We start from the raw sequence: 12,410 nt of genomic DNA on the forward strand, positions 1-12,410 counted from the left end.
ATAAATAAATATACTATGAGATAGAAGCTCGTAGCTTTTGCAGTACGCCAGTGCCCAGAGACACACACAGCAATCCAAGGGACCTACTTGTTGATTATGGTCAGCTTCTGATGAGGCTTTAAATCTCCTTCTAGTGTGTGCATCTGAATTCAACTTGGTTGGAAACAATAGCAACTGACAAATGCTGGTTTGGTGTGAAGAAACATTGAACAGACCTGGAGCACAAATTCTTACAAATAGATATTCCTGAACTACCATGAATTGTTTTTTCATATCATTATGTAAACACTTAAAGAATTGTTTTCCATGCTAAGAAGCAGTTGTTTAGCTCACAGATCCCTGTAAGATGAGGGGGACAAAATCACAAGGTCTTTATTTTGCTGTTATTCAGTTCAGATGACAGTGAAAGAATTTAAGTCAGACATGTTCATCCCATCCTTCTTCTGACACACTCTCACTGAAAAACAGTAAGCCAGGAACAATATCTGTAAAAACAATCCTAGTTCACACAAAGATCTGCCATGATTTTGATAAGGAACAGTGGTAGGAGGCAATATCCTGTCTTTAAGCACAGTGACATTTTTAAATGTTCCTGTATAGCAGATCTACTTTCATCTCAAACTGAGAGCTCTTGTTTTTGTTTTTTTTTTAATATAGACACTCTTTTATCGCTTGCACTCTATCACTTGCAGGTTTACATGTAGTTAGTTGCATCCCCTTTTTTATTTCAGCACAATTAATAACACAGATTTCCTCTTTACATCAACAATTTCCAAAAGTTCTCCATAGTGTGATCTATCCTAGAGACTGATCGGTTTTGTCAGTCTTGCCTCCACATCCTTTCCTGCTCATTGCCTCAAAGGCTGAATTTTGCTACAGCCTATTCATTAAGAAGCTTACTGAAGCAGAGAAGTATTGTGAATTCATTTAAGCTAAACATTTCTTGGCCCATAGTGGTATTTCTGTCTGAAGAGAGGAAGGAAGCTGACATGAGCCATTTCCTAAGATATCCTGTTGTTGCAGGTGGGACCTATCTAAAGTGGAATCACTAAGAGCTGCCCAAAGGGCCCTGTGGAAATGCATCTCAGTTAAACAGGACCTGTTCAGATAATCTGTCTGCTTTCACATTTGCTAGAGCTTGGGAGTGTATGGCAACAGGTAACATCTGCTCTACTCCAATACCAATCCTCCTGGGCTGAGCATCCAGCCCTTCACACTCTTTGTCAGGTGCTGGTCTTGGTGACTGTAAGGACTGAGTGAAGACTCTTTTATATTGATACGAATTTGCAACAATAAAGCTTTTAGAGACAATAATATAATTAATGAACACCATCAGTAGAGGAGAGAGCAGATCTGTTGTAACAATGCTCCTGCTGCCCTCCCACGTGGCAGCAAAGCATTCTCATAGGCTGTGGCTGCAACTGGGGGTCTGTTGTTGAGTGCAATAAACTGTGTGTTCCTGTGTTTATCCTGCTTTAGTGTTCTCTCTTAAACATTGAAATGGTTTGCTGCATGCTTAACTTGAAGCACAAATTCAGTGCCATTGAAGCTGCTAGCCCTCATACAGTTTTTTATTTTCTTCCTTAAGTCAGGATTTCCCTCAATGGAACTGTGATTAAGCCTTATTTTGTTCATGCCAGTAACCATTTCAAGATTTCTTTACATGTTTTGTGACTCAAACTTATTTCTGCAAGTTGATGAACGAGGAAGCCCATTTTTCTGTGGGCATTTTGGAAAAAAAAAAAAAAGAAAAAACAAACAAACCACCAAATATTGCTACATGCTCAAGAAAAGAAACATTGAATGAACAACTAAATGTAATAGCCCTGGAAAGATGAAATTCATGGTTTCATCCAGCCAGTCTGGCAATGGAAATAATTTATACCATAAAAGCAATCAAATGTTATCTGCCATAAGTTGTTTTGCATTAGTTTAATATCAAATTGCTTGCTAGGGTTATCAATAAGAGTCAGAAGAGGTTGTTTTTTCTACAAAGAACTCGTAAACTAAAAAAGAAGCAAAAGCAAAAGTTAAGGATGAGAATTTTTGTGATTAAACATTTTAAGTGTGAAAGCAAGGAGCTGATAAAATCTGTTAACCCTTTTACTGCAAAACTGAAAACATTCTTGGAAGGTATTTTTCATGTAGAAATATGTACCATTTTTCATCAGTAAGATGAAGTCTCTTGTAGTCTCTGAGCAGGGGTTGCTCTGTACAAGTGTACAGCTCTGCATACAACCAAACATTACCATCGCCTCTCTAATCCTGTCTTGTTGCCAGTGGAGGTTTTTTGACAAATTCCTTCTCTGCTTGTCTATATTTTATTGAAGAATCAGTTATTTCTTGTTTTGGCACCCAAAAGACAATAGTTTGAACAGATCACATGTATTACAAGAAGCCTGATATACACACAGATTAAAGTAGGCAACTGCTTATAAATCATGCAGTTTAGTAAGGAGACTTAATTCATTGGTGATTAAGAAAACCCATAAGTCCAAGTTAATCAGAGATGTCGTGCTTGAGGTCACATGCCTTCTTCCACCACATGAATTGACATCAATGGGGATTAAAATACAAAAAATAAATAGAAGTAGTTTAAAATTATCCACAAATCAAAATCTTAGACTAAATGTGTAATTTCCTCTTTTTTCCTAGCTTTCCAATGACTCTTCCGAGTAATATAGATCTACTCTTATGTATATGGATACTTATTAAATCTTCAAATGAGTCTTTCTTCTTCAGAACTGGTGACCTCTGAATATGAGAAAACATCCCTGAAAAGTGATATAAAAATGCATATAAGTAAATAATTTCCAAACAGCAAAGAGCAGCTGAATACTCGGTTTCCCACATCTTACATTTCCTCTGCCTTTAGATGCTGCTGGTCGTATTTTATCAGCATTGCCCCCAAGCCTCTTGCCCTGATAGCCCTATCCCTCCACTTGTATGCTGCCTTTCAGTGTCATGTCACTTTGATCTTTCCCCAATGTGGACCTTTTCCTGTAGTCTTCCTATAAAACTCTTCTACTTGTAATTAGCAGAATCAAAGTGCTTAAGTATGCTCAGAATCCTACTACCACACTGGCCTGTTATCAGCCTCTCTGCACAGTGGGTGAGATCCCTCACACTGCCTAGTAGCACATTTGTTATTTCCTTGAGGAACTATGGGGTGTTTTCTTTGCAATGATCTCTAAAAGGCAGCTGGTTGCTTTTCTTTCTTTTAAACGTATTTGTCTTCTGAAAAAGTAACTGATTAACACAATACCTGCTTATTTACCAGACATCAACTGTTCAATAGCCTTTGTCCCACTACCCCCCACAACAAACTGCAGAGTTGGGACAGGGAATTGTCTCTCTTGGGCCAGGTGCAAAGGGTGATCTGAGCCTAACCACCTGCACCTGTGAGGGAGCTGGGTACAGCTGAGTCCACTGAGTGGTAAGGGCCAGTGGGACTGCTGGGTGAAAAGAGAAAGGAGAAAAAAAGGAAAGCAAGAAAGGAGAAAAGAAGCAGAGGGTTTGTATCTGTAGTCTTCAGATGTTTCTAGGGAGGATGTGCGATGTGGCTTCTTGAGGAGGATCTTCTTGTATAGCTACTCTTCAGGAAGATTGCCGTGAGTACAAAAGCTATGTTTTCTTGGAGGTTTAAAGTTTTATTTTGGTTAGGGTTGTTATAACTGTAATGTAACTAGAGTGTTGTCATAGTTTGGAAATGCATCTATGAAACCTGCTTTTTCATGGTATTTTTAGGGAAGAGGAATGAGTTACTAAAGATAACCTGGCCAGGTATCTGAAAAACTCTCCCTACTTGTGTCTACTAACAGCTGATTAAGAATTCTCTGCAGAATATATAGGAAAGTTGAAATGCTGTTGGGTTAAGTATGATTTTAGGTTGATTGAGACAGTTTGTCAGCTTACTCATATTCAGCTGTTCTTGTTTTGCAGTCTTTTCCATGGGTTGTTTAGAGTTTAAGAGTATCTTCAGACTGTGAAAAGCCTGGAGGGACTAGACTGGTCCAGAAAACAGTGTTTGAATCTGTAAGTCTGGAACTGGGCTACTTCTCCCACTTCTTGGTGCACACTTGAAGAGAATCGTTTCCCAGGAGGACCAAGTATGGGTAACTGTGAAAGTGCCTCTAAGATGTGACAAAGTAGGGTTTTTTTCTCCTTAGAAAAGTTCCTGATTCTCAATCTTCACAAGTAGGGATTTATCCATTAGTTCTGAAATGTAATGCTCATAATAGCATCATAACATCAGTATTTCTGTGCCAAGTTCAGATATCTGTCTTGCTTTTCCAATTCAGTGATATGTTTAAGGAAAAACAGAGAATGCAGGTTGCTCCTCTTTGATCCTGTTTGCAATTAAAACAACAAAACAAACCCCAAACATATTGAAATTTTAACTATTTAACAGGAGTAAGATAAAAAACTTGAGTATGAAGCAATAAAGTTACCAATTGTTGCAAAAGTAACAGAATAAAACAAGAAAATTTTGCTTTATTTTTGGAATTCTGGAACAAGCCTACTGAAAGCTATTTATACCTGCTCATGTAGATGTGAAGTACACAAGGTAATTTAAGTGCTGTTAGTGCTGCTTCTGGGGCTGAGGAAGCAGGCTTGTACTTCTATGCATAAGTGCAAATTCTATTCCTCATCATTTGCTATGCCATTTCCAGCTGCAATTATTACCAATTGATTTCTACTTGCACTGGTGAAATAAGGCAGTTGGACCACAGGCTACAAAGATTAAAACAGCTGGCTTTGTTAAGAAACTGTGAGACTTGGATGAGAAGTTAGATAGCTCCTCTAAAAAAATAATGGGCTGTCACTGCTATAAGCTACCTGCAACAAACTGATGTTAATCAGCTGTACAGAGAAACCAGCTTAACTGATTACAATTCACAAAACAAAGAGGGTGTGAATACTTAGTAGTACTTAAAATCCCTTTGTATAAGAGATAAGAATAGTCAGAATTTATCATAAACCCCTTAATTTGATTCTTCAAAATACATCAGACTGTTACTCTTTAATCTTGACTAGAACAAAAGCTCTTTGTATCGGAAAATCACAGTGTGATATGGATATATAGAGCCAGATGTAAGCAAAAGGCTAAGTGGGAGTTTAGACAGTGATATTCAAAGCTGCAATCCCAAATAAACAATAATCTAGTGCTTTAACTTAGTGGATTATCTCAGTTTTTGACAATACTACTGCTATGTACGTCTAAAGCTGGGTTCTCTTTGCACCCAGAAGCGTGTCAGTCTGGTAAGGATTGAGCAACTTTTTGCCTGTGTGATGTCCAAGATCACTTGGAAACCAGAAGTAGGTTCTGTGCTGGCATGCCAGGACAGTAAAGATCCAGTCAGAGCTCAGATTCTTTGCAGAGCAGGATAGGATCCAGTCCCTGCTTTTAAGTTGCAGGTAGTGGTTGTTTGACTCATAGGTTAGAAATTGCCCTGTGGGTATGAGTTTTTCAGTCTGAGGGGATTGATTCAAGTTCAACTCCTATCTCAAAGTTCAGGATACTGCCTGTAGGTAATAGGGTAAGGACCTTTCAGTCCTTCCTATCCCAGATTTTAGCTTTCAATATTCAAAAATGTTTTAGGTTTGTGGGCAAGAGTGGGATGGTCCAGTGGTGTATTGTCCCTGAGGTGCAAGATCCCCAAGTTCAAATCCAATTTTTAGAGACACTCTAGTGGATACTTGCTCAGAGAGGCTCTTCATTATTCCATGAACATTCCCCCCAAGCATCTTAATAACTAAGACACTGCTTTAGGAAGTAGAGATAAGGGTCTCAATCCATGGAAGTTTTCTGCCTCTCACTGCGGGCTCATGTACTACACTGTTGGTGATGGAAGCAGCACTTCTACCTCACCATCAAATTATAGCACCTACCTCTATCTGAAAGTGGATATTCTCCAGGCAAAGCTATATCTGTTGGTAGCAGGATCAGAACTGAAGCCTTGGAAGAGACTGAGATTTAGGAAAAGTTATACTGTGTCTCCCTTTTGGGAATGAGGATGGTAATTGACAGACATGGAGAGGGGGCTGGGGACCTGGAGACTAGGGATTGCAGCATTTAGTGTCACAGGTAGTGATGTTCTTCCTGGAGCTGTAGTTGTGTCTGAAAGCCTGCATGAATCTAAATCTGAGATCTGTTTCCATTGTTTGTTGGGTGAAGTTACCAGTATGGAAATGAAAAATAGTGACTGACTGCTAGATGGCAAGTAGACGCACCTTGACCCTTCTGCAAAAGGCTGCCACTCTCCCCAACAGTACAGTACAATGCGTTCCTCTCAGAATGGGGATTCAGAGCTAGCCTGTTCATAGCACAACTGTGGTAAAAATGCTGGTGTGGAAGAATATATTGGTATATTCAGTTGCTGAGATGCCTTCTTTGTTTGAATCCTCCTGTATCACACTTTCTGCTGCTTTTTCTACCCTATCAAACTGGAACTTAAAAGCTGTTGTTAGTGTTCAGTTTGTTTGGAGGTAAAATTCTTACTGAGATCACATTGAACATAAACACAGCTCTGCACCTCACTGGGAGGAGTAGGGGATTTTTGCATAGCACTGGCCTCCGTTTCTGTGTTGTTACCACATAGCACAATAGGCCTCAATCTCTTTTCTTTCCACTAGACTCTAATTATTGCCCATGAGATGCATATTAAAGGAGTAGTGACCTTGGTTTCTCCCTGTGAACTGAGAATGTAGAGTAGCCATCTTGGGGCTTCTGACAGCTTCTGACAGCTGCCTTCTCCCCAGCCCATGGGTTCTGGAGAGCACGCAGTCCACATAGATATCCCAGAAGAGCTGAGCCAGGTCCCAGAACAAAGCCCCATGTTTCAAGTTCTCTGAGGATTTCAGAAAGATCATGAAGTCCCAAAAGCCACTGACAGAGTCAGAAATGCGAGGCTTCCTCATCTCCAGTAAAACAGCTGAGGAGGATTCCCAGCACTGGGGGTCTGCCCGCCCAAGAGCCAGTGGATCAACTTGGCTGTGGCAGAGCAGAGGTGTCACACAAAACACTGCCATGAGCAGGAGAGAGCAGGTGAGTCTCATGGTGCAGGGGATTCTTCTTCTGCTTCCAAGATCCATTATGTCACTGAAATAGAAGAAAACCAAGAGAAGCTGAAAACATCTCACTCTTAGATGCAGGAAGAAAATCCTCTTAACTTTACATGATATGCAAGGCACTTAAATACTGTTTCTCTGCTCCTTAAAGATTTGTGTATGCTTTTTGTATGTACACAAATACTAGAGGAGTGACAATGCTCTGTGCAGCAGAAGCATGTGTAAAAATTTTTATTCATCCTCATATCTGAATGATGAACTGTCTTATCTGGAAGTACTTAATACTGAAAGTTTTTTTGCCATTTTTGCTTTACAGATCCAAAATATTTTTCAGTAAAAATCCATTCCTTTTTACATAATTTAAGCTTTTAGGCAATCTTGCTTTTCTCAACATTTTGAGTCCTTTAAAGTAGTCTTCAGAATCACAAGGATCAGTGAACAGCAGGTGGAAAAATGTTGTTGAAAATGTGCTTTAATGGTTTTAATTACTGCAGGTTTCAGATTCATCCACTGACCAGGAGTGGTTTAGGTGCTAAAGGGCAGAACAGTTCTGACAAGAGGGTATAGCAAAGCCATCACATAGCAGCTGTATTGTACAACATGTACCCATGCATATGGAATCATAAAACAGTTCAGGTTGCAAGGGACCTTTAAAGGTCTCTAGTCCAACCCTTCTGCCATTGGCAGGAACATCTGCAACCACTTCAGATTGCCCAGAATCCTATCCGACATGACTTGGAACTGTTTTCAGGAATAGGGCATCTTCCACTTCTCTGAACAGCCTGTTCCAGTGTCTCACCACCCTCACTGTAAAAGATTTTTTTCTTTATATCTAATCTAAATTGGTCTTCCTTCAGTTTGAAGCCTTCACTCTTTGTTCTCTTGCAGCAAGCCCTGCTAAAAAGCCTGTCCCCATTTTTCTTATAGGCCCTCTGTAAGTACTGGGAGGCTGCAGCAAGGTGTCCCTGCAGCCTGCTCTTCTCCAGCCCCAGCTTTCTCAGGCTGTCTTTTCAGGAGAGCTGCTTCACCCTCCTCATCATTGTTGTGGCTCTTCTCTGGACTTGCTCTAACAGGTCCATGTTGACTCTTTCCTGTGCGGCGATGTCTTTGTGTATGTTTAAAAGTATAAATGTGTACTGCCGATCCCTGAGAATTAACTGTTAAAACTCTGAAACTTGCTAAGTAGTATCAATAATGGATAGGTACAAATTCTGAGAATGATTGTTTTGTGGACAGAAAGGCCCAGTTGTCTCCATCAGATTTAATTTCTAGTACATACTTCTCTGATATATTTTCTAACAAGATTCTAGCATTTCTGATACTGAACAAGTTTGAGAGATTGTTTTTAGTGTAGCTCATGGCATATGGAGAACTTCCCATTTGTGGAAATCAGCTACCTCTGAGATCAGCATTTAGGACAAAATTCTCTTTAATGCATGTGCTGATCTGCTGAGTATTCATGCTTGTATGTTTTCAGTTTGGTTGTTGGGAATGGGAAGCTACTTCTCTTAATGAGCTAGATAAGCAACTGACTTTTTGTGTAGAAAGTCTCTTCTATGAGTGATCCTGAAGAAATGTTCCTTTGCTCTGTGAAGAAAAATGCCAAAGGCAGGACATTGATGTGAAGAGGAATTGTGCATGAAAAGTAGCCTGTGTGTGAGACTAGGGAAGAGTAGTTTGCTTTGTGAAGTATATTTCTTTATAGAGCTAAAGGACTCTTCAGAGATTTCAGTCCTAGAAATGTTATTCTTACCTAGCCCCCTGTCTGGCTACCTGATCAGGTTCTGGGAACATTTTTGAGGTATTCCTTCTTTATTCCCCAGCTGTCTACAGTCACTTTTCAATCCAAGTTTGGGTTTTGTGAGAAGAGCTGGTTTGACAGCCCTGGCCCTGAACATTGCATTTAGGGAACAAAAGAGGGACAGCTTGCTCTTCCCACACTGCCCTGCCTAGTGGATGTCACTTATGACAGTGGTGGTAGTAATAGGGCTGTCCTCCTGCTGCTTCCAAGATCCCCAAGAAACATTGTTCTTCTGTACCCTACTCCACAAGGCAGGCTTTGATTGCTTTCTCAGAAGCAAGCCAAAAACATCCTGTGAGTCACTACTTCATTCTTGTTTGTGCATCAGAGCCCTTCCACTGGACACAGACACCTGTGTGCCATGCAGTATGCACATATGTCTGCTTACTGAGACTTTTTCAAGGGACATAGTTAACTTTATCAAGTTTCTGGTTTTCAGAGCAATTTAGCAGTCTCAAATATGACCATGATGGTGAGGTGACAGACAAAGGACAGTGGGACAGCCCCAACAAATTGTTCAAGCAAAGGAATAATACTAAAAGAAGCTAACAATACTAAATAATAATACTAAAATCCTTTAAATGATGGTTCTGTGACTTTGACAGAGCCCATCTCATTTGTACAAGTTAAAAACTGAACTGGTTGCTTTGTATTTTCTGCTCCCCAGCACCTATTATAAACTTTATACGTTACAAAACTGGCTAAGACAAGGGTTCTGGATTTGTCAAAACAAGGGGACAGTCTTGGCAAGGAGTTGGTAGGGCATTAATATGAGAATCAATGCCCTTGAAAGTGTGATGTGCATGGCATTGGTAAGGGCCAGTGGCAAAGGCCACTAGTCCTTGTGGTCTGGTCAAACTCGGGCAACTCACTGTGCTGTTAGTCTTCCACAACTTCAAGATTGTGGTTTTTTAGATAATTGAGAGCTGGAGGGGATGCCCAGGAAATTGGAGATTTCATTAATCTCTTACCTGTGCATGTGGTGAATGCTTCCATGCAATTCCTCCTTACACCCTCCAATCTCTTGTTATTTTTGTCCATTCATTGAAGTTTGTGTGTGTGTGAGTGCTATTTACACTTCCTGGTTCTGACTTTTCCCACCCTTCCCCCTATCTCTGCTTCGCCTTGCAGTGTAGTCTCCTGCTCCACTCCTCGGCATGGATAATGCCTGACAATAATAATTTAAAAGTTAATCAATTAATGTGTTACTATCATCTAACTTGGAGCTCTCGTTACGGCAGTCCCTCGGGCGCGCAGCTGCCGCAGCCGGTCCCGGCCCGGGTGCCCGCTCCGGTGCAGCATCCCCGGGCGGTCCCCCTCCGCTCCCGCCCGCCCCGCGCCGCCCGCGGCTCTCAGCGCTTACCTCGGGCAGGCTCCGGCCAGGGCAGGGCTCTCCGAGCCCGCTGCCGCCGCCGCGCTCCTTAAGAAGCCGGAGCGGGCAGCCCCGCTTAGTTTTTACGTCAGGGCTCGAGAGCAGCCCCCACCCCCCGGGCCCGGCCGCTGCTCCCGGGCACCCGGAGCTCCCGCTTTCTCTGTGCGGAGCTGTCCTTGCTGCGAGTCCGCTCCGCTCTCCGTCCCGCCTCTCCTCCTCTGCTTGCGGACTCCGGTTCTCCCGGGGCAGCCTGGTGGCCGTGCTGCCTCTGGCCGAGGGCAAGGGGCGCCCAGCGGGGTGGAAGAGTAACAGACCTGGCAAAGCTGCCCCCCTCCCCTTGCTGCACCGGCGGGGGGCAGGAGGGGAAGAGTAGAAATTAAGTCTGCCTTTGGAGCTCATATTGTCCCGAGCTGGCTCAGACCTCAGGTATCTTGCTTTATGTGGTTGGCTGTTGCAGATCCCTCCACCCCAAAGCAGGAATCTGTGTGGCATGACTAGAGCTATTTGCTGGCTAGGGCTCAGCTCACATGCTGCAGCTCATAGAAGTTGAAGCAGAGACCCAGAGAAGAGCCACAGAAGGACTCCACATAAATGCATTAGTTGAAGTAGTTGGGCTGTGCTGCCCACTGCAGCTCAATTTACACAACTTTACCTTAAGAAGCGCTAACTTGGAGGGCTGTACGTTCTCCAGCAGAAGGGGATGGTCTGGTTCCATTTTCCCCCCAAAGAACAATAATGTGGTGTAGTGTTGTTGCATTTTCTCTCTATGAGGTTTTCAGCTGGATTATGACTTCAGTGTAGCAGCTGGAAAACCTTTGTGTTGGAGAAATGGGTTAAGCTAGTAGGGAAATGAAAGGAAAGCACTGGTGAAAAGGCTGTCTCCTGTTATGTGCAGCATGGAGAAAAAAGCCTGAGCACAACTCTGCAACTGACAACTCTGCCTGTGCTCACTGTGCCTGCTGTGATACCCTTGCACACAGAAAACATACCACTCAAAGAGCTGGGGCTCTGTGACCGTGCTGATAGCCAGTGCTGGGCAGAACTTGCTTAACACCAGCTATTTGAAGCAATAGGCAGGTGAGAACATTTTTTTTTTTCTTTGTTCTGTAGTTTCTAGGCCAAATCATGCAGCCCCTTGCTACATGTCTGAAGCCAGTGCAGCTGCACCAGTGCATACAGCTGGGCAGCAAACTGTTTGTTTTTCCAAGGCTTTCACTGGCAGCTCCCTTTTATCTCTGCATGTGGAATCATAATTCCTTCCCCAGAAAGCAACTGTGTTTCAGTAGCATAAGGCTTATCTTCATTGAAGACTGTGGGGCTGCACTGGATCACATCAGCTGGAAAGTTGGCTTGAGACTTTGATTTCTCTGATGTTCATCAATACCTTTATGGTTTGCACTCTTTCTGTGCATCCAGTCCCTGTAAACGGAGAAGCAACTTCCTTTCCAAACCCTTGGTCTTGTGACATGCCTATGACAATAAACACTGCTTTCCTTCTGGTGCTCTATCTCCTCAATAAGCAAACCCTGTCAAAGTGTATTTTGTGTAAGTGATGCTACAGTTTAACAAAAGTGCAAGGAACTTTTTGCGGATGAGAAAATACTGGCTAGAACCCTTGTAAACTGCTGTACTGTAGGACTTTGGCCAACTTGCAAATGTTCCATTTATTTGGCTAGAAGTGTGAGTTTGGGAATGGTGGGAGTAGTGATCACCAGCTGCTGAAACAGACTTCAGGATGAAATAAAGAGTGTAATACCTTGCAAGGGGCCTTTGCAACATGGTGGAGGAAACCTCTCATATGTAGGATCTCCAATATTTCTTCTCTGTTCTTTGGAATACAGGCTATTCCAGTAGACTTTCTCCTGTGTTCTAGAGCTGAAATGATTCTTAAGAACCAGCTTTTGGTTTTGTTTGTTTCTTTTTAAAATCTGCTCTGTACCTGACTCTGGACCCATGTGCAATCTGGAGCCCCCTTGGCAAGTGGGTAGCCAATGTACTTCTCCTTGCCTCTGTATTCGGGGGTTGAGCAAGGCAAAGGAGAGAAGGAAAGTGTGCAGGTAAGATCTGAGTAGAAAAAGCTCTGGGGCTGCTTGTGCTCATGATAGGCCTAGCTGCAGGGGCCAGAGCTGAGCAAGATTAAAATGCCACAGAAGTGGTTTTTGCTGC

General features: G+C 42.4%; 1 protein-coding gene across 1 annotated transcript; it reads right to left on the reverse strand.

The window, feature by feature from the left end:
- Positions 1-2,625: 2,625 nt before the first annotated feature.
- Positions 2,626-7,095, reverse strand: FAM237A (family with sequence similarity 237 member A). The gene is made up of 2 exons (XM_058809914.1): positions 6,681-7,095; positions 2,626-2,774 (listed from the first exon to the last, which is right to left on the reverse strand). Exons 1-2 carry the CDS (start codon positions 7,093-7,095, stop codon positions 2,626-2,628), a joined length of 564 nt encoding a protein of 187 aa, XP_058665897.1.
- Between the last annotated feature and the right edge of the window lie 5,315 nt (positions 7,096-12,410).

This window comes from Ammospiza caudacuta, chromosome 8 (assembly GCF_027887145.1).
Source record: "Ammospiza caudacuta isolate bAmmCau1 chromosome 8, bAmmCau1.pri, whole genome shotgun sequence".
In the NCBI taxonomy this organism is placed as follows: domain Eukaryota; kingdom Metazoa; phylum Chordata; class Aves; order Passeriformes; family Passerellidae; genus Ammospiza; species Ammospiza caudacuta.